Source organism: Pezoporus flaviventris, unplaced genomic scaffold, assembly GCF_033815535.1.
Source record: "Pezoporus flaviventris isolate CSIRO_AGI_PZ_B2104156 unplaced genomic scaffold, CSIRO_AGI_Pfla_v1 ptg000002l, whole genome shotgun sequence".
NCBI lineage: Eukaryota > Metazoa > Chordata > Aves > Psittaciformes > Psittacidae > Pezoporus > Pezoporus flaviventris.
The window spans coordinates 50,868,571-50,893,035 of NW_026892550.1; the positions used below are offsets into that span (position 1 = coordinate 50,868,571).

Below are 24,465 nucleotides of genomic sequence, written 5' to 3' on the forward strand. Positions count from 1 at the left end.
ATGTAGCAGAGAAAATGGGTTAATGCTGCCAGAGCAGAGAACATGATGTTTTAGTACTCTAAGGTATCCAAAATTCTGTTAGTACTACAGAAATAATAATAAAGTTTTAAATAGATTTTACAGTAATATGCATTATATTACACAGTATATGCAGAAGTATGCACGATAATCCTCAAGTCAGATTTGGGTAAAACCAGCTTCCTGGTTAGAATAAATTTACCTAGCATTCTTGAATCTTTGAAACAAATGTTTTGGTCCCAGTATCTACTTTAGCAAATTCTCCAGAATTACCAAGGCTTTTACTACCAGGGTATTATTTCACCTCTTTTTATTCCCAAGCATTTACATCCAGCTCCTTGAGGTATCACTCTAATTGGGCCAACAAAAGGCATGTATAGGTCTGATCCCATTTACTGACCTTGAAACAGCTTTCACTGAAAGGCAATGAAAATATTGCTATTTATTTCAATGGAATTAGAACCAGGTCCTTAAGACTTAAGTAGGACTTACATGGTACTTAGGTTTTATGCTTGCCCTTTGCACAGAGGTCAGTCTCATTCCAGCAGAATGCCACTGGAGTATAACAAAAACTCAGCAGCAGTATAATCACCTAAGCCTGAAGGACATCTCTGCTTTAAAAGTTTGTACTCTGCAGTGTATATTTACTTTTATTTTATATATATTTATACACATACATATATATTAAATATTTTTCCTATGAAAATACTGTGAAAATTAAATGCAGAAAACATACTATAATTAAAAACAAACAAACAAACAAAAAGTTTCCCTTCCTCCTGGATGAAAATCATTTTCATCTTTTCAGCTAATAAGGCTTTGAAGAATTTCATTAGTACCACTATGTGCTATTTTAGTGCATTTGCTCTTGACTGGTGATCACATCATTATCATTACATTTTGCTGTAATATAACTTTTATCTCCATGGTTTATAAGACCATTAATCTGAAGGAATCTATTCTTGCCACCCTTCTGTTTTGCTGCTACTTGTGTGCAAAGTCCCAGCAGTCACAGGACGGCTGTCCTCCCTGTCCAGCCGCCTCAGTGGAAAAGGTCACTGCCTGTGTTTGTTTAACAGTGCTCACTCGCTCAGCCATCACCATCTCACCAGCGTGCTGATGGATCAGCTCCTATCAGTGCTTCCTACTTCAGACCTGCCTACTTCAGGCAAGGCTAGCTGAGGCAGTTCAGGGGTGTTAGGCTGTTAGTCAGGCTGCTTTTCAGCTAAAGCAAGTTAAGGAGCATGGGCAAGTCCTTCTGCAGGTCCTTGCACTGACAGTCTGCAGAGGAGGATGATGAGTCATTACAGTCAATAACCTCTTTCATTGGCACAGCTGGGTTTGGGAGAGGATGTCTACACACAGCATACTCACACATGTATTTGCATTTTACACGCTGATGAATGCCTGATGGCAGCAAAAGACTACATCATCTAACTAAGAGGAACAAATTATGTATTCCAGTAACTAGAACTAGGTTTATCAGGTTATGTTACTGTGAATAAAGACAGAGGCTCCTATCCCAATGAAGTACGTTAGGTCAGACTGTGAACCTTTTTTTGCATTGCTGAACTCACTTCAGTAACCTTATTGCTTTAAAAAGACTGATCCTCTGTATTTATGCAAAATTCAGTTTTATTTGCAATATTCACTCTCACATATAGGACGATGTCAAGTTTACAGCCTGGGTTTTGGTTTTTTTTTCTGAATAAATTATTTGTCTGAGCTGTTAGTTTCAGTTTTAACCATGCTTTTCATTAGGCTCCCTGTAATGTATGTTAGGATTCACTTGCCTGATGAACTTCTCTAGACCCCTGCCTAGAAAGTCATTTGCCTAGTAAGAGACACTGTGGCTGAGTCAAGCTTTGCAGGTTGTGTCCATTTCTTCCCTCCTGAGTATCTCTACTTTAAGCCCTGTAACCAACCGTAAGTCCCACCAAAACTTGGTTGTATGAGCTAAAATTGTTATTTTTTTCTAGATTCTTATCTTTATTACTCCAAAGCAACTTCCCATTACAAACCAGAAGTTACCCAACAGTCATCTTTCCTGTTCATTCATTCTTTCATTTGTTCTTGCACATACATGACATACACAAAAAGAGAGAGAGAAAAAAAGGTTCCAGTTCAGCTATAAAAACACTGTCTGAAAGCATGAAGTTTTAGTGCGAAGTTGCAAATATGTAATTGTTCTAAATAGGGATCTAGAAGGAAAATCTTGCCTATTGCTCGTGATAGTCTTTTTTAGGCTCCATTCCCCTCTTGATTTGTGAATTGCCAGACATAAGGTTCCAAAGAATCCCACAGAAAATATTTCCTCTTTGGTAATTTCTACACCCCCCTATTTTACATTGAAACATAATAATAATGAAGATTCATCTCCCCCTCTTTTTATCTGTGCCTCACTCGCTTGCTTGTCTTTTCTCATTAGCTTTGATATCACAGTGCCATCTACTTGATCAACAGAGTCAGGTTATTTTCCTTAGAAGATAACTGCTCTGCTGTAACCCTGAAGAAATCAAAGGGCTGCTCACTTTCTTAGTGAGCTCCCCTCTCCTCTGCACCTCCAAGCCCTTTCAAGGCGGCACTGCACTTAGATGTGTGCCTTTGGGAGCTGGATGGGTTCTGAGGCTGTTTTCACAGTCTAACACAAAGCCCTGGCTGGACAGTGGCAGATCCACTGGCGCTGCAAGGACAGTTCAGGCGCTGCTGACCCTCTCTCAGCATCCCCTCTTCTCTCCAGCGGGTGTTTCATTTGAGAGCCGGTCCCTCCCTGCAGGCAGAAAATATGTCAGCCTTTTGTATGTGTAAACTGGGGCAGGGGCTTTGTTCAGAGTAAGAAAGCAGTACAGCAGCCAGACGAGGTGTATTGCATGGCCTGACAGGTTGAACCATCCCTTCTTAAAAAATCCACAGCCTTGCCTGGGCCCCAGCAGTCATATGTTTTATTAATTTTGCCTACAAATATTTAGACAAGAAACACCATAGACACAGCTAAAAGAAATTATCACTGCGCACTTACTTCTAAAGACCTGCTTCTCTACAGGAATCACCAGTCTGGCAAGATCAACAGTAGGAGTGAAAGTGACACTGGCACACTAAGTAACTTTTCACCTGCAAGACAGGCTTTTTTCTTTTTTGCTGTGGAAAGGTGTTTGAAGTTTTTTTGTCTATGTATATTTCAAAGTAGTTTTCATTCATTCATTGTAAAAAAATCAATATGTAGACTCCAGTTTTACCTGTCCTTAAGCCTTCCCTTTTTATTGCTTTTATCCTCAGCAATCACTTTGTTCTTATCTTACCAGTATAGCTGCAAACAGGTAGGGTGTACATACTAGCAGCTTTCCAGTGCTCAAAGTCCTCAGTGGGCCTTATGCATGATTGTTCTTATGAAAGCCTCAACTGTTTGTCCCTCAGAAGACATCTTTGCTGCAGCTCATGCATACGGCAGAGTGACAAGAGATACAGGCTTACTATTACACACACCTAGTCTTCCTTGTATGGAGGTGGGGAGCTGTAGAGACATCTACATTCTTTGCTGTCATGCTTCACCTGTGAGTAGGGTAGGACTTTCTGCAGCAGTAGCATGGCACCTTTCTGCCTCTCCACTGCCTGTCAAGTGTAGTCGCTTCACGCAGCCAAAATTGGTGCTGGCTGTTTAAAGTCACTCTTCAGTGTATATTGAGACTCTCTTTTAGATAGATACAAGATCGCTGGCAGTGTTCAAGGCCAGGCTGGACAGGCCTTTGGGCAATCTGGTCTAGTGGAAGGTGTCCCTGCCCGTAGCAGAGGGGTTGGAATCGGGTGATATTCAAGGTCTCTTACAACCCAAACCATTCTGTGATTCTATGATTGTTTTCCCTCTGTGGCAGTGCTGACCATAGCAGTAAACAAACTTGAAAATGGCAGTGTGGTGTCATTGCCGCATGACTCCAGCCTTCACTCAAAAGGAACACACATGGAAGTCAACCCACACCAGTATTTTTCATATATGCTCTGGGATACTAAGTTATAAAGAAATCTTCTGTAACAGCTGTGAGGTATTACAAGGAAGCAAATAGCTGTTTGCTTACTTAATGGCCATCAGTCTTGATGGCGCTCCTGGTTCCTTTATGGCTGGGGACCGAGATAAAGGTTAGCATTGACCATAAAACAATAAGCTCTTATATGTGTCTAATACAGTTGCTTGGGAACACAATGCTAATATTTTCCATGTTGACACCAGCACCTGTTCTGTCTCTTAAGCAGGGTGGCTTCCGTGCAAATAACTCTTATGCGAGCGCTCACATCAACTGGATTCCAGTTAGCTTTGTAGAGTTAAATGAGAGCAACATAGAGTGGTTAAAGAGATTTTCACATTGATTGTAAAAAGAGCATTTTGTACACATAGATGCCAAATATTCCCTCTTGTTTTATGGATTAGTGACCTTGATACCACTTGACTGTCAGTTGTTACCGGGGCAGAAGGCAGCACGAATGATTTGGAAATTGAAAGAAGGCTGCTGGTACCATGGCAAGGGGCAGCTGAGCTCAAGTACTTCACATGCAGTTTTGACTGTGCTCTCTGTGACATTTGTTAGAGTCAAGGAGCCCAGTAATAAGAGTTTATAGGGGTATCTCACTCAAATACTCATCTGATTGTTTTTACCTACTTCTCCTACTGATTGCAGTGGCACAGCCCACTAGTGTAAAACGATCACTGGATTTAACCTGATGACGGATAAACCAGGACATGGCTCAAACCTCCCTACCTCCAGAGGGGATGGGGAGGCTGCTGGTCCTACATGTGTCCCCCTCACTTGGAGTATTACAGAAGACATGCTATTTTTAGCCTCTTCCATGCTGAGTGGCACAAAGGAGAAATATTAAGGTTGCAGAAAGTACCCATGTACGTTTCCAAACTGTGGTGTAAGCTAGCTCTGGGCTCCTGACTGCCTCAGGAATAGTGCTGCCAGGTAAAGCCAGGTAAACCATAGCAAGTACTAAGGCAGCAGCAAACCGCAGTCAGCTTTCCCTGCAACTGTTCCTTTGCTGAACTAACACATACCTTTTCACACCCTGTGACCGAGTTGAGGAGGAAAAGGAAGACAAATTTTGCATGTGGGTAGATTGCTGTCGTAATAAACACCTGGGCAAACTCTACAATATCCTATCATGGCTGTAACTCTGCATATGTGGCAGAGTGCCTACAAAGCCAAGAGTTTCCTGAAGTTTGTTCATCCGCCTCCAAAATGTATTCCCCAGTTCTCCCCCAAACCACCTTAATTTAAATAAATATAATGAAATCGCATATAAATGATGGGACCTCTGTCTTCTGAAAAGCACAGCACAGTACAATCCTGGCTGGTGGAATCACTTTCCCTGTGTTACACTTTTCCTGGCTTAAGCAACCACCAGTTTTACCCTCAGCTGCTTACACGTGCCCCTGCATCATAGAATCATAGAATCAACTAGACCTTTAAGATCATCAAGTCCAAAAAGTCTATCTTCCCCTGCCTCATGCTGCCACAACTGCTTGCGTAGCTGGATGATGAACTAAATACAAGCACAGACCCAGATGGAAAATAGCCCAGGGGGAAAGGGGGGAGGGGGGGATTTTCCAGACAGATCAGTTCCTCCATCTCTTCTCAAATGCAGGTGTTTACACCCTGCAGCAATAGTGGGAACAAACTTATCTGGGGAAGGGGGGCAGTCAGGGCGGTGACTGTTTAAACCAGTTTTACCATGCTCACTGAATGCCAAGCCATTGCTTAGAGGAAAAAAAAAAACAAAACCCTCAGGAAGTCCCCAGTGTAAGGAAATGGTGTGGCTGATTTCCCTCAACTCCCACCTTCATCTGTGTAGTTGTTGCTGGGGCTTTCATTCTTGTCATAAGGCCATCACTGCGTCTGTCCCTGCCTCCGCCTCTCCCCGCTGTCACCACTGCTCTTTCAAGGAACTTCTGTGGTCTGACTTGCAAAAGAAAGAGTTTCTTAGGGAATACCAAAGAGGAGGCAAGACATAACACATGAATTGCCTACGTAATATGTGACTTCTCTGTGCGAGCACAAAGTCTTCCCAGTATTCCCTTCTCCGCTTTATTCCTCTGCCAGGCTGTGTTTGGGCTGGACACTTTGTGCAGCACTGGCATGGTGCTGCAGTTTGACCCAGTAAATTGCTAAACAGTTTCATAACCTTTTCCTTTCACTATTGGGTAGAAATGATGGGCTTTGATCAGGAGCTTGCATCACAGGGAAAATAAAAGTCGGAAACAAGTTTGTGCTACTACGTTGCATCCCTGTTTGTTATTTTTTACTACATGTCCTTCAGGGACAGAGCGTGGCAATACTGAAGCAATACGCTCTGCCAGTGTATGTCAGAGGGACATTAGCTGTGTCCCCTGGCAGATGCTGCAGCAATGAGCGTACATGAGGCTGACACCGATTAGGCTGCACCACGGGGCTCCTGCCAGGCGTTTCCTAGGGCAGGGAGGGCCACAGTGGGTGCGTATCACAGCCGTGGCAGTGATTGCTACTGATGGCTGCTGGGGCTCTTCCCAGGGTAAGTCCCGTCCAAGCTTAGATGCCAGCAGCTCCTGCTGTTTTAACATGAGTTTGATTAGACTGGCGCTACAGAGGATCACTAGACAGTGCATGCATGCCAGAGGCCCTTGCTAACAGACAGGATAATGAGATCTCTTCCAGGGGCTGATCCAGAGGTATTACGAACAGGTGTTTTAGTGTCCACTTCCTCAGCCATCAGAGTGTGGTAATTTGTTCCAACAGCCTCCACAGGTTCTTGGCAGGCTTTCATGTTGCCTCTGTGTGTGTAGTGTAAAGCAGGACAGAGCCTGGCTTGAGGCAAGCTGCAGCTCCACACTGCTTCCCGTCTCCTGGAGGGGCTTTCATCTCCTTCTCAGCCTTTTTCTTCATTGTCCTGGGGTTTCCCTTCAAACCTGTAGATCAGGAATTAATCTACAGTTGGAACCTAGAGGCTACGCCTCTCGGTGGGGTGGGAGTCTGGCAGGTGCAATTCCGTATGTGAGGAGTTGGGGTCTTGAACGGGCTGCCGGTTAGGCACTAGCCTTTGGGAAAGGCAGAGTGTCAAGGGGGTGGCTGGCCTCCCCTTCCCATTTGTCTTGCCCTCTGCTTCTCCAGTGCCCCGACAGTGCAGAGAGAGGTGGTGTCCAAAAGGGAAGGCATCAGGTGAAAGCACGGCATTGCCCTGCCGCACTGGAGTATCCCCCTGCCAGCACACGGCGCAGGCAAAGCCGGGAGGATGCCTCCGCTTCAGGGTGCCGGAACGCACGGCCCCCGCGGCGGGGTGAGAAGCGCACCCTGGAGCAGAGAAAGGGGCCGTGAATGGCTGCGGTTTGGGGCTGGCTCTGAAACCGGCCCCGCCAGGCGTCCTTGCACACAAGGCAGGTGAATGCAAACACCGCCCGGGGCGTCAGCTTCCCGGAGGTGGAGCTGCTCCGTACAGGTGCCCTGCGGAGCCTGGGCAGCCCTGCTCCAAAATCAAGCCCAGAGCAGCCAGCCTTCACCTGGGTAGCGGGTTCACCAGCATAAAAGTCAAGCTGTTGACCCCCTGCCGCCACCACCACCATCACCACTGAGCAAGGCTGGCCATGACGAGCATGGACTGCCCAGGGAAGGAAGGTGGAGGGAGCAGGAAGAGGAATTTGGCCTTGCTGAGGAATAAGCTGTACGTGGGGGAGAGGAGGAGGACAGAGCCTGTGATGGAGAGCACGGCCGACCCTGGGGACCATAGCACCTTGAGGAGGAGTCAGTCTGACAGGACAGAGTACAGCCAGAAATTACAAGGTACCAGGGAAGCATGCTTGGTGCCTGGTTGCGAGGGATGCTCTGGGCTGGGATATCTTGATGATCTCCGGGCTACAGCCTCCAGTTAAAGAAGGGAATGGCAGTCTTTGCCCCCATGCACTCACAGTGACAAATTGTCCCCTCTCACCCTAGCCCCCCACTTCCACGGTGGAAATGCCTCCCCTATTTTTTTCTGAATAATGTTGAGTAGAGAGGATGTAAAATGCAATTGAAGGGTTTGGGGTCTTACTGCAAAATGTGTATGCAACCGGGATCTTTCTCATTCGTCATCAGAACGCATTTGCAATGCTAACAGTAATATGGAAATATGGTGGCTCTATCCTATCTTTTTTTTGGCTGTTGTATCAAGTGGAGTATATGCTAAGTAATTAGAAGCACCAAGGGAACTTTTTCTTTCAGTTAAAAATACCATGATCTATAATATGTTTATCATTGCTCAGATTGTGCAAGCTTAAACTGAACTATGTCCAAATACATGTTTTGATGGATATGCTGATTGAAATTACACCACTATGGAGAGGGTTTCTTCCAAATAACCAAATTGCATCTGGACCCCAAATTGGTAAAGTATGTCAGTACTGGGCCTGTCAGTCAAAATTTAAATGCAATGCCACAAATTGAAGAAAAACATGAAGAGTGTGTATGGCTATCTCTGGGAGTGCTCTGGAACACAAACTGACAAGTTTCTGTGGGTTTCCAGGGTCTGGAACAACAGGGCCCCATCACAAATGGGGGGTTTGAGTACTGCTGTAATATAAATATTTATTACTAATAGTGATGTAACTGCCTCGTGACAGTCACTATTGTGGCAATAATCATTTATGGGGAGATAAAACAGAAAGATACTTTGGGTTGCTGTATTATGGTTTTGACACACTTAATTAGGAAGTAGCATTACTTCAGAGAGACAATAAAAGCAGAAAATAAAATAATAAACCTGAAAGTAATGGGATTTCTGGGGGGGCTAGGAACAACAGAGTGGCCCATTGATTATGCTGTTCCCTCCTGTGATAGCTAATCGATGAGAAGGGAAAAAATTTTAGTTAAGTCAGGCACTCGCTGCAGGTATCAGCGTGGTGCTTCTGGGCACAAACAGATTGCTGTGGCTGGTCAGGCAAGCTCCTGGCACATGTCCCACCAAAACAGTAGCTCTTTACTTGTGAAGGTGGTTGCCCAGGTGAGGTCAAGGTTATCAGAGCTGTATCCAGCAAAAAGACAGGTTTTCTGTCCTGTGTCAGCTGTATTGAAGCCATTAACGTCTCCTGTTTAAAATCTGGAGCAAAGGAGGCGGGGAAGCCTAGGTAGTCATGGCAGAGCATGAGGCTATGTTTATGGCAGCGGTCCAAGGAGACAGTAAATCCAGCTTTACAGCTCCTGCCACCAGCTGAGGCTGCCGTGGCCACCTATTGCAAAACACGGGTCTGGTATCAGCTTGCTCTGCTTGCTCACTTATGCTCAACACAAATGGTGATGAGTTAACAAGGTACCTGCAGGCTTTATATTGGATTAGAAGTTGCCTGTCCTCAGAGTGAAAAACAAAGTCAGTAGAAATTCCTGTGAAGTGTATTTACAGTTACAATGGAAAGAAATGTGGTTGTGTGCCAAGGCCTGATCTGGATCAAGTTTTGGATCATGGATCCCAGACCTAATGTAATACCTGCCAGCAGTTTATGATGTACTATGGTTCTATGCCTTTATGTTCTTCATTTTTCTCACTAGCACTTGGATGTGAAGCAGCTGACTCCAAGGTGAGGGAAGTGGTTTTGTTGGCACAAAGCTTTTGAGTTCTCCGTTCTTGGTAAGAAAATCCCAACTGCTCTGTTGGTGACATAAACAGTTCTGCCAGGTTAGGACTCCCTGATTACCCTGGAATGGTAAATGCTTTGCAAAAAGATACACATGGTAATAATCTACACTTGCTTCCCATATGAATTGAAGGGAAAACTCTGTGTTTAGTTTCCCCTCCATTCTTTAGTCCCCTGTTCATATGTTTTCTAACACACAGGCTGCAGAGCTGTGGTGGGTATTAGCACAGATGTGGATATGTAAGCCAAGGAGGTGCAACAAGAGCAAACTTCGCCAAGGGGAATCTCCTGTGTGTGGGGCAGGTTTCCACAGCAAGAGTCAGAGGCTGCAGGACCTCCATCCCTGGTAATGGCAAGCAACCCTGGCTGAGCATGGGAAAGAAGGTGTCTTTACGCCCCAATGCTTATGTCAGCATTGCAGCATGTTTGTGCATGGTGAGGCATGGTATAAACATCTCTTGAGGGCCTTCCAGCCCTTTGTGTGCTTAAAAAAGTTCCCTAAGTAGAAAACAGGCTATTTCCGCCCCCCCCCCCCCCCCCCCAACATGACCACAATAGCATTGTCAAAGGTGCAAACTTCTGTGACTGCTTTTCACTTTAAAATTAAGGATTCATTAAAAACACAAGAAAGCATTTTCATGGTTACTTATTATACCAGACACATCTATTCAATACCTTATCTGGTGTGAATGGTCATGCAACACCTCCTGGCTTTACTCTTCTTGAAAAGGAAATAAGATGCAAAGTAACCATTATATTCTCAGAGAGCTTGGCAAGCATTATTTCACTTATTTCAACTCATCCTGTGAGATAAGCAATTGTCTGCAGCCCCATTTTAGATAGGGGAAAATAAGGTGATTGCTATCAACTGGCAGGTTTGTGATACAACCATGCAGTCATCTACAACTCAGGTTGTAATTGCAATCCTGGATGAGTCCAGGAATACCTTGATCAAGCCATACATATATATTTTTCTTTCATAGTTCTGCATCAACTGGACAGAAGCATCACTTTTCTAAAGAGGGAAGAATGGGGTTAAGGGAGATATATTGATTAGCATTTGTGGTGGGTGCAGAAATAACATTAAGGGTCATTATAAGAGCTAAGACAGAGTTTCTGTGATATTTCTATGCAGTGCTCTGCTCTACATTCACTAGGAAATCCTGCACATACATCCTTCCAAGAGGAATGAAGAACCTGCTACTATCCTTAAGCAGTGGCACAAAATGGTATTTAGCAGCTCTGTTTTCTGAAGCTGTTTAGCTGGTAGGAATCGCTCTCTTTTCTACAGTGAAAATCCATCAGTAGCAGCTGTAAAAGTAACTAGTAATATCTATATATTACATTAATGTTGGGATCAGTCTTCGAATTAACCTAAAGCTGCCGTGCTGTGAATACCTATATATTTTATTAAGAGTTGTTTGGTGTCATTATTTGCACATAGATGTTTGCAAGATCAGGGCATATTAAGATACAATGTTTCATGGGGATAGGTGTTGTCAACCAAAAAGGGCAGATCATAGTTCACAGGGACAGGTTGTTGCTATTTTCCAGTGTAAGAAGGATATGGACCTTTTGGGGCAAGTCCAGAGAATGCTGTGATGGCTGGAGCACCTCTCCTATGAGGACAGAGAGCTGGGCTTGTTCAGCCTGGAGAAGATAAAGCTCTGAGGAGACCTCAGAGCATCCTTGCAGGATCTAAAGGGGGCTGACAAGAATGTTGGAGAGGGACATTTTAGAAGGGCATGAAGTGATAGGACAAGAGGTAATGGCTTTAAATAGAAAAAGGGTAGATTTAGATTAGATATAGGGAAGAAGCTCTTCCCTGTGAGGGTGGTAAGGCACTGGCACAGGTTGATCAGAGAAGCTGTGGCTGCCCACCCCTGGCAGTGTTCAAGGCCAGGTTGGATGGGGCTTTGAGCAACCCGGTCTAGGGAAAGGTGTCCCTGCCCATGGCAGGGGGTTGGAACTTAATGAGCTTTAAAGTCCTTTCGAACGCAAACCATTCTGTAATGCTATAATTCTATGATTTTTTTAATAATCATATACCAAACTTGTGCTTGCTGTGAAAAATGAGCTACAGAAAATGGTGGGTTTCCAGAAGGCATCAGAGATCCCATTTGCAGTGTTCAATGTGACCATGCATACTTTGAAATTACTCCTTGTTTTACAAATCATATTAACTCCCTTATAACTTTAGCTCTGAATGGGCCAACTGTGCTGTTAAATGACTTGCACATGCTTCAGTTTAAAATACATCAGTGACATACCTGTAATAGACAGTGATTCAAATCACACAGCTGCCACAATATATTGACTCAGAGCTTGTGTCTGAACGTCAGATTTGACATTCTGCCTGTGTCTAATGTAGTTACAAAAAATAACCAACACCAAAAATGACACAAAACCCTGCAAGCTTATACAAATTCCTGGAAAGCTGCTATCCATTGGTATAGTAAAGCCCAGTCAGAAGCAGCTCATCCCCCTTCAGTCCATTACAAGCAGAGAACCTTCCTTTATCCTCTCCTCCTCCCTGCCCGCAGAGTACACCAATTTTCTTGCATGGACTGCTGATGCACACAGCTCCTTGGCATCTCCCACCAGGAGTACAGATCCTCCACACCTCTTCCCAGTTCCTTATTTGCTTTGTGCTGTACTTACTGATTAACTTTCTATGGACCACAATGCAGAGAGTATCCTATTTCACTGCAAAATGTATTGATCTTTGGAGCAGTTGATTTGCTGAAGTACAGTAGAGGGCCAAAGTCCAGATTATTTCCTGAAGTGCAGGAGATGGCTTGATGAAAATATCTGTGTGTCCTGTGATGAGAAATCACAACCTAACCAATACCTTTTTCTCCTGTGCAAATTTAAGCTCAGAGGATCTAATTCTGTTAACTTGCATGGCAATAAAGCTGCAGTTACTCCTTGAACTTACTGCAGTGGCAGCCAGGCTGGGAAGCAAGCTCATCTTTTCAGAGCAGAATCCATTTTGTGCTGCTGTGTTTGCACACACAACCAAGTCCTTAGGCTTAGGTCTCTCAGGAGCTACTGCAGCATGACTAGTAACAGCAACTGGGTAAAAGAGTGAAGACTAGGACCCAAGGAGCTTTACAGATCCTTCTCTGATCATATTAGCAAACATGTTATTAATTTGGATACTTTGCGTTGTGCCAAATCCTGAGGTGCATGTGTCCCAGGAGAAGTGGTTCAGATGCAGCCCTTCCTCAGTTCTTTATTAACATAAGCTCAATGCCACAGGAGTGGTATAGTTATACCAGTATATAACACACTGGAAAGGTTTATTTGTAAGTACTGACACTAACAATAAGGGCATTCTTCTGTCACCTGATGATAAGCTTTCTTCCTTTCCAGTGCGGTCACATGGGATCTCTCTGTAGTCCTGTCAGCACACATATAATTAAAGCGGTCTGCTGTCAAGGAATTGAAAACAGAACTTGTGCGTTGAATATAAATATTTTCTGTACCTTATGGAACAGAGAAATGAACAAAGATCAAATGACCTAATTGCAAAGAAGTCTCTGATGCAGGTTTTACGAGCAAACCTATGGCCTAGGAAGACTGGTGCAAGGTCAGTCTGCTCCTGCAGTGTTCTCCTCCTGTGCTCAAAAAAGGGGCTTTTTGCATGTGGAACTCACAGTCCCTGTGCAACAAACCCACTCCTGAACAATGCTGCTGTTACGTGCAGCTCTGAGTAAAAGGAAAAACTGTATTTTCCACAACCCTCTCACAATCCTTTTGTATTTCAGTGACCAACTTGGAATACAGTAGATCTGATTTGCACCATGTTTGCACCGTATTGTTGTACTGTAACAACTCTGGTGTAAAACCATAACAACACTCCTATGAAGTGGTCCCTCACAAGGGGAGTGGGATCTGGAGTAAAACTCCTTGTGTATTAACTCATGTGATAAACTTCTCCCACACAGAGCAGGACACTCCATCCTCTCCCACTGCTTGTCCCATTTCCATGTCTCTTACTTCCAAGGATCGCAAAGTCCCTGTGCCCCACTGCCTTCCTGAAAGCCACAGTGGAAGCAGGAGTGTTAAGGGGCAGAGCTGGGGCCATGGCACAAGCAGATGTGTGGAAGGAGAGGAAAGCTGCCACAGCAGCAGTCTCTGAACTTGACTGCCTGCGTTTCCCAAATCCAGCTGATAAAAGCCAGTGTATATTCCCATGTGTAATAGCTAGGTTATCTGAGGGTATAGGCTATCTGAGGACTTGCTTTCACAGACAAGTAATTTTATCCAGGGTGATATGAGGTTCAGGTTTCACACATGAAAACAATAATGCTGTGATTTGTTTGTTATACCTTGATAACTTGTGCCTTCATGGCTCTCTTGTGTCAGGCAAAATCCCTGTGTCCACACAGCGCAAGTGTAGAACTTGGTGTTTCTTTGGCATCCTCCAAATGCTGCCTCAGTAGTGAAAAGGCCTGTTACTCACTCCATGCACTGACATCACTGTACTTGTTCCTATATTCTGCACCACTATCTTCACTTCCAGAGGGAAACCACTGGATGGGAGAGACCTGGGTCCCATCCCCAGGAGTAAACATAATGTCTAACCTGAGCGTTTTACCTAGGAGGAAGGATGGATAGAGCAGACCTCTCAGAGCTGCTCACTCTGGGTGGGAAAGTCAGGTAAATTTGCACACATTGATCTTGCAAATCTGCTATGACTGCTCATCTGGCCACTTGCTGTGGATCCCCCAATAGCCTAGAAGAGAGCTACTGCACTTGCACTGGGCAAGCTCTTTCCCTCCATGCTCTTATTCTGCATTGTTGGATGTCTCCATCTGGGGGATGGTTTTAGACTTCACACTTGCAAGAAACTTTTGTTAAGACATGTGGCTGCTTTGTCCATGTCATCACATAGTGAACCTCTTGTTGAATGCAACTAGAGCCGTGCACTTCAATACACAGCTAGAAAGCCAGTCATCACCTTCCTCTCCAAAGCAAAGTCCTCCAGAGAGGCAACTCCTGCAGGTAACTGACATTACAAAGCAACAATTGCAAACATTACCTTCTAAATGACATTCTTATACCAACTAAAAGTACCAATTAGTTTCCTGTAAACTGGCCTTAAGAAACAGCTGTCTAATAAACCATTCAGCAGACAGTTTTTCCTAAACCTGGTATCTCTGAGGATGAATGAGTCAAATTCTTACCGTAACAGTTAATCCTCAGCAATGTCTCTTCCTGCTAATCCTCTCTCTGAAACCGTTCTGGGGCTGGTACATATTACCAGGTAGAAACAAGTCTGCTTATATTCCAGGTATACACTTGCTGTTTGTACATTCATTAAACTTTCACTTATTCCACAAGGATTTCTGCAGCTACTAATATTCTCAAACTGGTCAAAAGCAATCAGCTGAACATGAAATCACAGGTTTTGGCTGTAATCATCACTTCAGGTTCTTGCTGTTGCATTCTATAGAGACAGACATGCCTGAAATGAAAAAGTGAACATATTGAGTGAAAATGGAAAATTATATTACTTTTAACAAAAGGATACATTTATTAAAAAACATGTTTTCTACAAGGAAACAGCATCTACCTGGTATTTCTCATGGTTAGTTCTTCCTGTTGAGAATAGTTTTTCTTTCCTGGCATTATTATCTATCATGCAATAAGGATAATAGATGAACCCTGACATAATTCAGGAATCAGATTTGATCAGGGTGATCTAATGACATAAACTGAAAGAACAGCCTCTTGAGGGATTGTGACTTCAAGCCTGAAGTGGGATAGAGTGGCTTTATTTTGCTCATATAATGCCATCCCCTGCCACCAGTATAAAACATTACAAAGTTGTTTCGCACATCATCTTGTGTTTACCTTAAAATTCCATCTGATACTGTAACAGTGCTGCATCTGAGATGAAATGACAGTTCTGAGGTCTTCCAGGATGTCTGGTCCTCTCTGCACTTTCTCAGGAGTCACCCTGAACTCTCACAGTCACACACACACAAACATTTTCACACCCAATCTTGAGAAAAATGCTGATTTTGGCACAGAACTGGAATGGAAATGGATTGTTCATGTGGTTCCTTGTGAATTTATAAGTGTGGTTATGTACTGTAAGTTTCTAGAGGAACAAGTACCTGCCATTTTAGTGCATAAGCAGCAGGCAAGGTGGTCTCATTCCGCAGCCCTAGCAAAAATTGCTCAGAAGGAGCTGTGAAATGATACTGGTAACCAGTTTTGCTCCGCTCCTGACTAAAATAAGGACAGAGTCTGATTTGTCTGGCACACTGCACCTTTGGTGCATGAGCTCTGCAGGAGTGAGCTCCTGTGCATTACGTGCCCTCACACCAGCACAGACTCGCTAGGACAAGATTCAGTTTAAAATTCATTTGATAGCTCAAGCTTTGCAGAGGGGAGATGTTTTCATTTTACTGTCTGTGTACAAACTTGAGGACAAAATGTTCCCAGTGTTATACACAGACTTCAAGGCTAAAATGGTAAAAAGTACATCTAAATACAAAAAAGGCTGAAAATACAGCCCCTCTCCCCTGGTTTGTTTGGGCTTCTTGTCCTCGCTGTTTAGAACTATCAGTAAAGAGGCAGAGGTGCAGCCCCAAAAGCCACTATTTAAAACAATAACTGTGGTCACATCAGTCTCACCAGAAAAGCTGATGGAGAAGCATTAATAACAAAACTATCCTTTCTGAATATCAGCAGTCAGCATAGCTGTAGAAGGGGTTGGGATGACAATACACTGGATTTATAACATTTTACACCTCTTAGCTAAAGACATCCCAGAGCTGTCCATCTTCTGAAAGCTGCTTGGTTTTCCCACAAGTCCAGCTCCAGGTTATTGTTTACAGCCTTGGCCAGTGTTGTCTGGGTGAGCTGTGCACTGTTCTATGTTCACTTGTGCGCTCCTGCCTTTACCCTTGACAATCAGTTCAAACAACTACAGTATATTCAGTATTGGCTATCAGTGAGCAAAGCATCAGATACAGCTTGCTATTGCCCCATTATACAGTGTGCTCCCTGCAAGAAGTTGACATGAAGGCATAGCTGTCTGATCCTCAGCAGAGATTCCCACCCTTTGCTGCTAAGTGCAATAAAACCCTTGCTGTCAAAGCTCAACCTGGGTAATGCAGAGTTGAGTACAGTAATGATATGTCCATCTTTGTTGGTGCTCTGCACCATCTTGTGGCTAGCAGAAAAACACCAGAATAACCTCTGAAATCCTTCATTTGATGTTATTTGTGTGTGTGTGTGGGGGTGTTTCCTAATGAAAAATACAGATTGTCAGTGTACACAGAAAAAAATTAGTGCCCTTTTAACAGCTGATGTGAATGTCTGCAGGCTGGCTTATGAACCAGCAAAAGGGAAGAGCATCATTACAGATAAGTAGGTTATGTGCAGGTCCTGTGTCATACATAAATTAGCTGTCTGTAGAAGTCTCGCTTGCATTTCCATGTATTTGGAATAAATCAGATATTCTAGGTCTTAAGTATGGAAATAATTTCTGTTATTCCAAGAGATGTTTTTATTGATTATTGAAGGTTTTCCATATTCTCCTGTAATTCCTTTGCCTTTTTCAACTAAATCTTTTTAAACAAAATTACGGGTTTCGTCATCATTGTTATTAATATTGTCTTCATTTGAAAAGTTGTCTTCCTGTATCTGCAGCCCTCAGCTTCCCATGAACAGACTCAACATTACATTGTACAGAGCAAAGGTTATTCCAGTGAAGCTTATTTACAGTAAACACAGCCTTCTTCTTCCACAGGAACATACTTTCTCCCATCCTCCAAATCATAATAGATGTCTGACCCAGACTGTGTTTTTCAAAGGAGTAGAAGGGCATCAGCTGTCTTTGAATTTCAGTATGACAAGAATCAGACTCTCCTGTGCTGGCAATGGAAATGGAAAATTTCTGCTGACATACATAACATCAAAGCCAAGAGAGCCAGTGATGAGAATCCCCTTATTGTCAAACCTGTGTTTGGCATGAGGAGGGAGATGGGACAGCAATTGGTGTGATCCAGGATTGCAATTTCTTATGCTTCTTTTCCTGCTCTCCATGGTGACTGGGGACTTTCCAACAGGCATGACTTCCATTCCCCCACAGCTGTGCAGGGCAAACTGAGTGAACACATGAGATTACAATGCTCCTCACAAACCTCCCTCTTTTAAACAGAAAAAATGGCCCCGCAGGTGGGGTCCACAATCCCTGCTGCTTCGCTGCAGGAGGATGAAGAACAAGTCAGCAGACGCATGATGGCCAAGAGGGTGAAAATCATCACAGAACTCATGCAGACAGAGAAGGACTATATCAGCGACCTGGATCTCTGCATCAAGGAAGTGATTCAGCCCCTGAGAAACAAGCAGGTGAGCTGGGGGCGGTGGATGAGTTGGTGATGTCAAGGTCTGAACTCACTCACATTCTGCTGGCAGATAATGTTAATGCAGGCACAAGTGTCAGCGTGAGTGACGTGGTACTGGGAGCTGTCCGGTGGTAGCTTTCCAGAAAGGGACATGCCAGGGCTCTAGCTGGGAATTCATAGAACCTTTTCCTCAGCAGTATTTACAGCTGTAGATAAACTGTGCAGCTGAAAGCTGGGAATAGAAGAGGCTGTCCAGAGAAAGATTTGTGGGGCCTGCCACATAGCATTCACTGAGGCTGCACAAATGATATCTGCTGCTGATATAGAATAAAAATTATTTTAAACATACCTTAAACCAAGTATTCTGTATGTAGGGTTTCTTACAAGATTGGTGATAAAATATAGGTATAGAGACCAAAGTGCCTTTAGATGACATTGGCACTGTCTCTTCAGGGAACGCTGGGGCCAGCTGAAGCCTGTGCTGTTTAAGCTCCTGCAAGACCTTTTATCTTTCTTGAAACTCTGTCAGAGTTTGTTCCAACCCATTTTCAGAAGAGCTGACATCTGCTGACATAACTTTAAAGAGTTCTTGACTTTTTTCTGCTTACTTGTTCACCCACTTAGAAGTAGTCACATCTTGACTCCCTCCCCAGCCTGGCCAGCACCAAACCAGAGTGTTCCCTGTTGAACTTGCTGTATTCCTTTGCACTTTTCCAGCCAACTGAAAATGTATATTTCAAATCTGTCCTTTGTCACTGTATTAACACGTGGAAGTGTCCATGCACAGCATAGTTCCAAATACTATGTAGGCAGTGTGCTGGAGTGGAGGTCAGAAGTCCTGTGTTAGATATATACAGGAAAAGTAATTTAGAGATTATAACAGTCTTAATTTAATAACCTCTGCATTTTTTAAGAATGTTGTATGGTTTTAAGGCTAGTTCTCAGATAAACTACCATATTGAAAGTTTGTAATGTATTTAGAGAAGGATTGCATTTAGAAAATTGACCTAGCAATGAATCTGTTTCATATTTCCAAGTGGATAAAACCTATCTTCGCCCCTATAATACTATAAAGAAATTAACTGCATTAGTAGTGAAAGTATATTTCTGATTCTGTTACAATGGCATGCAATTTGATCCTCCTGGCATCTGGTAAGCTGCTATGTAAGTCAGCAATTCAGTTTCTAATGGAGAGATACATTCAAAGGCTATCAGTATAGATGGAAATCAGTCTTGCCTTTGTTCTCAGTATTAGCACATTACCACTGGCTATCTCCAGTTGTCTCTGAATATTAACTATTGCCTGGCCCTGCAAGATAATAACTTCTGCATGAAAAATATGTGGCCTGGAAATTTTTTACTTGCTCTAAAATGAGTAGGGACATGGAACCCAGTTTTCTACTGGAGTAAATTGATGCAGTTCACTGAAGTCAGTGTTGTGTGCCCAAGCTCTGTAGGAAGCTCTTTAGGTTATACTAATAGTCAGAATTATAAATGAGTTTTTTTAGGGGAAGTTGTATGATCTTGATTGTATTTTTGGGTTTGTAGAACAACTAACTTAAAATGGTACCACCATCTGGAAGTCTTTGTACCTGGTAGCTGGCACCAAAGCGCCACGGTCTGAGTTTATGTAGTGGCCTCTATTAGCAACTGGGAATCAAACCCATTGTCAACTATTCTGTTCCTCAGTGGGAAAGTAAACAAATATTTGAAAGCCAGCTAAGGATCTTTTCTGTATTCAGGTGATAATATTTATTTCCTTCCTAGGTAAACACTTTCAGATTAAGAATAGTTCAAAATAAGGTTAAAAGCACTTGATAACATGCCCTTTGTTAACTGCATCAACTATATTATACTAATCTGAAAACTGTGTATGTGTTCTTGAAGTCACAGGGAGGATGTTTATATGAGGTTTTGCAGAAGCGGTGCTTCCTGGAGTATTAAGCATTGAGGGCATAGCAAGATTAAGTCTGTAATACACAACATCCTTCTTTATTCTTCATCAGTAGCTGCTTAATATTTGTATTCCGCTAGATTGCTCGCTTTGACGTGGATGGCTTGTTTAGCAACATTGAATTGGTCCATCAAGTATCAGCCAAACTGCTGTCATTGTTGGAAGAAGCCACGACAGATGTGGAACCACCCATGCAAATAATCGGTATGTTTACTGTCCTCTTGAGTTCTACAAAGCTACGTGAAAGAATAAACATAACACTCTCCTGTCCTCTGCCCTCATCAGACTTAACTAGTACCACTCCCAGAGGCTAACATGCTATAAGATATCCAGAGTGACATAGGAAAAATGACATGTGAAACCTGTCCAGTTGTTCTATGATACTCCTATGATCATGATGCCCTTTTTTCATTCATCTGGATGTTGAGGAGGAGAGAATGAGTTTACCATGAGTGAAAACCTGCATCACTGATTTATGCCACCTACTAATAATGTAATAGAACCACAGAATTATAGAATGGTTTTCATTGGAAGGGACCTTAATGCTTATGTAATTCCAACTCCCCCTGCAATGGGCAGGGACACCTTACACTAGACCAGGTTGCTCAAAGCCCCATCTAATCTTGCTTTGAACACTTCCAGGGATGGGGCAGCCACAACTTCTCTGGGGAACCTGTTCCAGTGCCTCACCACCCTCAGTGTAATGCATTTTGTCCTGATGTCTAATCTAAATCTCCCCTCTTTCAGTTTAAAGGCATTCTCCCTTGTTGTATCACTACATGTCCTTGTAAAAAGTCCCTCTCCAGCTTTCTTGTAGCCCCCTTTAGATTCTCGAAGGCTGCTCTAGGGTTTTCATAGAGCCTTCTCTTCTGCAAGCTGAACAAGCATCCAACTCTCTCAGCCTGTCTCCATAGGAGAGGTGCCTCAGCTCTCTGATTATCATTGTGGTCTCCTCTGAACTTGCTCTTTCATCCAGGAAGGTCCACATCCTTCTTATGTTGGGGCCCCAGAGCTGAACACAGTATCCTTCTCATCTAGTTTGATACTGTCTAGTTAACTCTACTCACACTTAACACTGACTCTTAAATTGCATACTTGTAATTGTACTAGTCAAGAAAAGCATTAAAAATTATTTTGAGTAATAAATATGTCACAACCCCACCCCAAATGTTGTAAACATTGTAAACATGCATCTACTGGCAATACAATTTGTGTAAGATACGGTTAAATGTGCTTAACAGGGACATAGTAAAGGCAAGAAAGCTATATGATAGGGTGTTTGTGGGAATCTGGGCAGGCATATCTGCAGGAATTGTGGGTATTTAAAGCATGACAGCCATACATTCTGCAGGCCAGGCCATGAATGTTAAGGCTGTGATCTGTTCACTTGACATTCTGGCACAGCTGGAGAGATTTAAGAAGTTACCACTCATGAGCTCCCCCATAACTACTTCTTCAGTGCAGAGACAGTAGGTGATCCACCTTAAGGGGTCAAGTGCGACTTCTTAGATTGCTTCAGTGCAAAGTCATCCAGTCTAGTTTAAAAAACTTCCAGCCATGATTAAGATGTCAGAGAGATTCTTTCTTCCCTAAACTGACCACATACAACAGGCAACATATTATAGAAAGGCCCCCTATTCTTGCAAATAATGGGGTAAAAAATTATTGGTTGCCATTTGACTAAGAAACATGGTATTAAAGCATATGAGTCTTGGGAAAAATATTAATCCTAGCACGTCTCAATCTGGTTTGCCAAGGCAACAGCTTAACGTAGTTTGATGCCACTGTGTTGTTTGGCGGTATTTCAGTAAAAGTGCATCATGATGAGTCATACCCTTAATAAGCAATGTTCTATTCTAGCAGGAAGTGCCTTTCTCTCAGCCAAGAGAATCATCCTTTTAGCTCCCTGCCACATCCAGAAGTAAAGACAACACTTTCATCCATCTATTGGGCTGTATTTCTCCAGAATCAGACAAAGAACTGTAAAAATGTATGGGATAATGGATCACAGAGTTGTCTAACTTACGGCAGGGAAAAAGATGGCAAGTAAGGTGTGAGACGTTCTTCCAAAAGCCGAGACAAAAGCAGGAAGAATAATTGCATCACTATTAGCAATAAGTTACTAAGTTTCTCATCCTCTAAAAGTACATCAAGGTGATAACTTTGTTCTCAGGATTTTCATAATCAGTGTAAAAGTTGTTAAAGCCAGTCTATAGCAAAAGTAGGCTGAGAATGTTTAACACATCCATCATATTCTATCATGTTTATGTCATTTAAACAACTTACATTGAAATATCTTAACTTTGGAAGGCAATCCTGTCATGGTGAGGTTGAAGAGAGCTGCTAATTCACTGGTTTGAAATTAAAACAATGGGGTTGCTCATATTCCCATCTTATTTTAGTCTGTGTTCTCCATACCTTATGCTATGTCCACATTGATGAGTAGTAATCTCCAATAGGAGCAGACTTGTAGAGTGAAACAGTTGCTGCTGAGGACCTGATATCCATACTACCTGTTTCAAGAGGTTGTACTTTAGATTGCCTGTAGCCTGTTTCTGTGGCTTGAGAGATGCCCTTTATAATTGGACTGCGTAAGATGTGCCCTTGGAGTGCATCTTATGGTAATTACCATCCTCAAAGGGATCCAGTTTGTGTGTCTGTGACTGCTCTGCTGCATGGCCAAGGATGGGAGATCAGGGGTCCTGAGAAACTGGCTTCAAAAGCCCTCTCCTAATCTGAGCTAAAATGCTAATGTAGACGGACCTTTTGAGGTGCTTGGTCTTCTGATGCTAAACACTGTTGAGTTAAAAGCCCTTTCTGGTTCTCTCCTATATTTTTTTCTCCTCTCTGGTCTGGATACTGTGTATGGAGGAGTATGAAGACTTAGTAACCTTACCCTGACTTTAGCTAGTAGACCCCTTCTTCCTCCACCTCCCTATGCTGTCCTCATAGCACCACTGAAAGCCACAGGGAGAAACTGTTTCTGTCACTCAAACCTTCCTCCTAGGATTTTCTCTTTGAGACTAATGATCACCACACTTAAGATGAGGCATCAGGCAGATCTACATCTGTCATAGTCTGCAAAAAACTATTTTAAAGCTGTGCCCAAATACAATATGGTTTTAGTCCATAAAGCAAGTTTCCACAGTGATATGCCCAAAGCTCATCGGATTTGGTCCACATGGCTCAGAACCAGGAAGAGCTTTAGGCTTAAGAAATCTGTCTGCTCTTAAAAATCCCTATCCGTGAAATCAGCACATTATTTTTCTCATCATTGAGCATCAATGAAAATATCTGTCATTGTGGCACAATACATCACTGAAAGATCTTGCTCATTCCTTTCCTTGTGGAGAACAGAATGAATTTCTAGCCTCTAGTATATACTGAAATGAGCTCTAAGTCTACAGTTTTTATTTTTGATACTGAAAACATAACCTCACTTCATGGCTAGGCATAGTACGGGCTGTGCTAAACACTGGTAGCTCTGCATAAAGTTAGTGAAAAATGTTGAGAGCTCAGCATCTCTGAGAATCAGGCACCAAGGGAGCAGGATCAAGAGAAAGCTTGTTAAGGTTTCCCCTTTTGCTATAACATTGCCTGTATAGAGAGTTCATGGGAAAGTCAGGATGCAATGTACGTTGGTATCCATGAGCATTAGCATTATGCACAAGACAGAGAAGACAGACAGCTAAAGAGCAATTAACTATAGGATGCTCGTGCTTTTCTGACTGTGGCAGTACAGTAACTAAAATGAACTCGTGTGGTTTTAGCTCCAGCATTGTTCCCTTATTCGCACCTTGAAACCAACATGTATTAGACAGCCCAGTTAACCTTTGCTGGTAGGGGAAAAACCCAGAGCTGTGTTACTGTGGTAACTGAAACATTTTTCACTTTAAGAAGGAGCAGTTCAATGCAATGTGTTATGAAACAGCCCACTCTGGTCAGGATGAAACATGCAGGATGCCTGACAGCTTGGTGTTTACTCTGTAAATGAATAGAGAGCTCCCAATTAATGTGATGTTTGGCTTTTAACTTTAATAATAATTGCTGTAACTCAACATGAATGTTCATAAAACATTGGACAGGTTGCCACATAGCTGTAATTTTCAGTAAATGTCCAAGACAAGAGTTCTCACCATTGCTGTTGTTTCTTATATGCATTTGTGAGGATGCTGATCAGGGCACTGCTACATAAGGGTGTTAGAACTGAATGAATATCTCAGCAGAAGAGATGAAGCATAATATCTCTTACATACACAGGAACTGACACAGGGGTTTTAGACTGAAGAGGCATCAGAATTAAATGGGAAATGGGTGCAGGACTACTTTAGTGCCTCTAAAATTCCCAACTGTTCTTTGGGGGAAATGGTGGCGTGGAGGACTGGAAATGGAAATGGTTTCCTCCTTCAGTTATATATAACCTTAGACACTATATAAAAATGGCTGTAATCCACGGTTGTTTTATTCAATTAGGGGAGGGGTGAAGGTTGTTCCTCTGC

At 43.0% G+C, this 24,465-nt stretch overlaps 1 protein-coding gene across 2 annotated transcripts in view; it reads left to right on the top strand.

The window, feature by feature from the left end:
- Window positions 1-7,595: 7,595 nt before the first annotated feature.
- The window catches only part of ARHGEF38 (Rho guanine nucleotide exchange factor 38), a 40,135-nt gene continuing 23,265 nt past the window's right edge, over window positions 7,596-24,465 (top strand). For both annotated transcript variants that reach the window (XM_061478009.1, XM_061478015.1), the window contains exons 1-3: window positions 7,596-7,817; window positions 17,826-18,016; window positions 20,047-20,170. In XM_061478009.1, coding sequence (XP_061333993.1) covers window positions 7,622-7,817; window positions 17,826-18,016; window positions 20,047-20,170 — 511 coding nt within the window. In that variant the 5' untranslated portion in view covers window positions 7,596-7,621. The remainder of the gene's footprint in view (window positions 7,818-17,825; window positions 18,017-20,046; window positions 20,171-24,465) is intronic.